Source organism: Pterocles gutturalis, unplaced genomic scaffold (assembly GCF_000699245.1).
Source record: "Pterocles gutturalis isolate BGI_N339 unplaced genomic scaffold, ASM69924v1 scaffold9143, whole genome shotgun sequence".
NCBI lineage: Eukaryota > Metazoa > Chordata > Aves > Pterocliformes > Pteroclidae > Pterocles > Pterocles gutturalis.
The window spans coordinates 3,346-7,389 of record NW_010120455.1 but is presented as its reverse complement, the minus strand read 5'-3'; the positions used below and the strand labels follow the sequence as shown (position 1 = coordinate 7,389).

The following is a 4,044-nucleotide window of genomic DNA, read 5'->3' as shown; positions in this document are numbered from 1 at the left end:
GGGGGAGGTTACAGCCCCGCCGGCCCCGGCTGTGTCACCCTCCCTCGCACGAGGACACATGGGGACACTTCCACGTGGCATGTGTGTCCGAGTGCTTTCGCAGCTCCTCGCTGGGGGAAAAGCTGTTGAGCCACAGACTTCCTGGGAAGGTGTCAGCTAAAGAAACTATAAAACCCAAACTCTTTCAAGGCAGGAGACGCGGGCTCTGTGCCATCAGGCTGGAAACTGCCCAGAGGGTGACTTCCCTAAGGGACATCTGCGAGGCTTAAAAAAACCCAACAAAACAGCAGCCAGCACCAGTGCCCCAAGGCACAGACCCCGGCTGAGCACCTCGGTGGGGTCTGGGGACAGCCGCAGGGCTCGGGGTGACACGGGTGGGATGATGTGTGTCACGTGGGTGGCGGGTGATAGGGGACCAGGGGGTGAGGGACACGCAAAACGCCGGCGAGGGAAATCGGAGGCAGGAGACAATGGTCTGGGACTCATAACCGCTCTGCAAAGGAGACGAGGAAAGGACTCCGGTGACAGAGGATCGTATCGTAAAATAACTTCTTTCTTTTTCTTTTCTTTATAAAACATCTCACACACACAATACAAAACCAGGTAGTTCAGAAATAAACTTAAAGCCAGTTCTACCAGTGACTTCAGGGGCACCCTGCACCCAACTCCGGTCTCAGCAGTAAACTCCCTTCTCCAAACCAAAGCGGGACCAACGAACGCAAGGGAATCCTTTGCGGGAAATACTGATCAACAACTAAACCAAACCCCAACAAAAGCAAAACCACAGTTTTAAACAAAGCTGGACAGTTGTCTAAAAAGGGGGAGCTGGATTCTTCCCCAGAAAAAATGACCCTGGCCACAGGTTTCTCTTCTGATAAATTATTGACCCTTGCAGAGTGCTGGAAAATCAGCAGCCGGCACCCAGGGAGATCCCAGGAGCTGCCCCGGCCGCTGGCACAGGGATGCTGCTGCTGCTCCCAGCATCCTGCTCCCGGCATCAGCGAACGGAGCAGGACCCACCGCAGCTGCCACGGCACGCTTCGGCTCTGACCCATCGCTCATTGTAACGCTTGCATTTCAAGTTTGGAAAGATTAATAAATTAATGAAGCCACAGTAGAAAAAAAAATCAAAACAAAAAACCACCCGAAAAGTTCAGTTTGTGTTGTCAGTAGAGGAGGAAGCGCTCGCGGACCTTCTCCTCGATGGAGTGCAGCTTGGTGGCTCGCAGGGCGTCCAGAAGCTCCTTGGTGACCTCGTAGTGTCCCTCCTTCAGGTGGGTGAGGAACGCCCGGAACTTCTCCTGGATGGCCGCCCTGGTTGCCGGCAGCTGCTTCCTCGGCGAGTGCTCCAGGATCTGCTGCAGGCGCTTCAGCTTCCTGATGGGGATGTTCTGGTGGTACGCCACAAAGTCAATCATGGCTTGCTCACAGTCGTCGGCTCCTAGAGCTGGTGGGAGAAAGACCGCCCGGAGGTTAGAGGGAAGGTGACCAAGGGACACCGGGAGAGCAGGTCACAGCCCCGCAGAGCTGCTCCGAGGGACGTCTGCCCATGGATCATGGGTGTCCTGTCCCTGGAGGGGTTCAAGGCCAGGCTTTGGGCAACCTGGGCTGGTGGGAGTTGTCCCTGCCCATGGCCAGTAGACGGTCCAGCCCTGGCCACCGGCTGCGTTTCCCAGCAGTGGTCCATCCTCTGCAGGGGGGTTAGAAAACAATGAGTAAAAATTCCTGTAATGCTGAAAAATGTAAATATGCCTTTTCCATGCTCCTCCCTGCTGGGGAGTAGGGGAAGAGGGAAACTCCAGAAAAAAACGAAAGTAATCGCAGTAAGTATTTACACACATCATTCTTCCGGAAAGTTTCTCTTTCCCCAGGCAGATTTTTACATCTGGGGACAGATGAAAGCTCTTGGACAGACCCAGTTCCAGCTGGTTAAAGTGCTGCTGGAGCGCGTCCAGCCTAAGGAATGAAACTTCAGAGAGTTTTCAAGAGATCAAGGCCAAGTGATTCCTCTGTCAAGGACGGCCCAGCCCAGTTTACCACCATTGCAACTGGGAAGGGTCCCACTGGTTCCGGTGGATGGGTCGGGCTCCCTCGCCCAGGCTCTGCCTCTCCTGTGAACTCGGGGTTTCTATCGAGCCGCTCCCGCGGTTGCAGCAGGAGGAGGGCAGGCGCCCACGTGCCTCTGGAGTGGAATCATGATGAAACAGAGTTCAGACACCCCTGGGCTCCCGTTGCTCACCAGCTCTATAAATAGCTGACCGCCGGGCTGGCCGCGGGGGCCGTTCCCTAACGCACGTGCCGCTGATGCTGCTCTCACCTGCCCGTCAGCCCTCCCCGGGACCGCGTCCCGCTGACGCAGAGATTGCCATCTCCTCTCTCCGGAGGGATCGTGCTCCTGGCAAGGAGCTGGTGGCGTGAGTCAGGCTTTGGAAGGAGAAATACCCCGTGTTGGCGGGGCCGGAGGGGATGGGAAGGGAAGAGCTCTGCTCACACACTGCGGTGGGGATGAGCCTCCTCCTGCGTCACCGCAGAGGAGAAGCCTTCATAGAATCACAGGATGGTTTCGGTTGGAAGGGACCTTAAAGATCATTGAGTTCCAACCCCTGCCATGGGCAGGGACACCTCCCACCAGCCCAGCTTCGTTGAAGCTCTTCTATCAAAACTTCATCTTGATAAAATAATTATTTCTTTTTTATACTGGAACAATTTCCCCAGGGAGGCGGTGCAGTCCCCATCGCAGGACATGGCTGGACATGGTGCTGGATGACCCCATCCAGGTTCCCTTCCCCATCAAAGGCTGGACCAGGGGAACTGTCACAGTCCCATCCAGCTAGGGCTGTTCCGTGGCTCTATGGCTGGTTGGTTTTGGAAATTCACAGGTGCAGGGTCACTGCCACCCAGATCAGTCACGTGCAATTTCTCTCCCGTGTGCCTTGGCTGGATGCTCAGGGTAGGGCGGGTGGTTCCACCTCAACAGACACCAGCCCTGGAGATGGTTTCCAGACCCTTTCTCACCCCCTGACTCATTGGGGTGCATGTTACAAAGCACCCCTGGAGCCAGCCCATCCTTTGCCCTGTGCTTTTCCCAGGAAAGGTTGGACCGGACGATCCTTGAGCTCCCTTCCAGCCTGGCGTCCCACTGTTCCATGGTTCCACGACCTGTGCGCTGGCAGCTCCTGCCCAACCTCCAGCCTCAGCGCCGTGTTTGCATCATCACGGTGACACAGCTGACACCACGTCTCTACTTTTTCACCCGACAGGTCAGAATCCACCCTACACTCAGCTCCAATGAACCTTGGACTCTGTCCCGTTCAACCTGCACCAGCCAAGGCTGCGGCTGCAACAAAAGTTTCCTGGAAAACAGGCTGGGAGCCCGGGATCACCGCAGGCACGCCGGAGCCGAGGCGGGTGCCCAGCCTTTCACACCGCGGCTGTTTGCACAACTGCTGCCACCAGTTACCACCACAAGCTGCCAGTTACACCCCAGCAGCTGCCAAACTGTCCCCGTGTCCCAGCAGCACCAGTTATCCCAGTCCCTGGTAAGAGCCAGGAGGATTTCATGGAATCCCAGGATGGTTTGGGTGGGAAGGGACCCTAAAGCCCATCCAGTGCCACCCCCTGCCATGGGCAGGGACACCTCCCACTAGCTGCCCAAAGGCTCATCCAGCCTGGCCTTGAACCCCTCCAGGGATGGGGCATCCACAGCTTCTCTGGGCAGCCTGTTCCAGCCCTTCCACCACCAGCTCAGTTTTGGCTGAACGAGGAGCCGGGGGGGCTTCAGCTGAGCCCTGTCCCCCGTCCCTGCCCTACAGGACCCACCCTGGAGAGGGAGGAAGGCAGACAGTCTGTATTTTATCCAGAATTGCTGTTCATTACACATCCCTCCATACTTTTTCCATACATCCCTGCCAGCGTGGTGGTCCCGGCATCCCCCCGAACCCCGCGGAGCCGCGGCTCACCTGGTCCCTGCGTGCTGTTGCTCCCCCCCAGCCTGCAGGAGGTGCAGAGGGTGTCGTGGTACTGGTTGCCCTGGACGTTGGTGAC

At 57.1% G+C, this 4,044-nt stretch overlaps 1 protein-coding gene across 1 annotated transcript in view; it reads right to left on the bottom strand.

The window, feature by feature from the left end:
- Window positions 1–1,166: 1,166 nt before the first annotated feature.
- Window positions 1,167–4,044, bottom strand: part of TNFRSF6B (tumor necrosis factor receptor superfamily, member 6b, decoy) — a 5,934-nt gene continuing 3,056 nt past the window's right edge. The window contains exons 3-4 of the mRNA XM_010076911.1: window positions 3,960–4,043; window positions 1,167–1,447 (exon numbers count right to left, since the gene is read on the bottom strand). Of these exons, the coding sequence (XP_010075213.1) occupies window positions 1,167–1,447; window positions 3,960–4,043 (365 nt within the window). The remainder of the gene's footprint in view (window positions 1,448–3,959; window position 4,044) is intronic.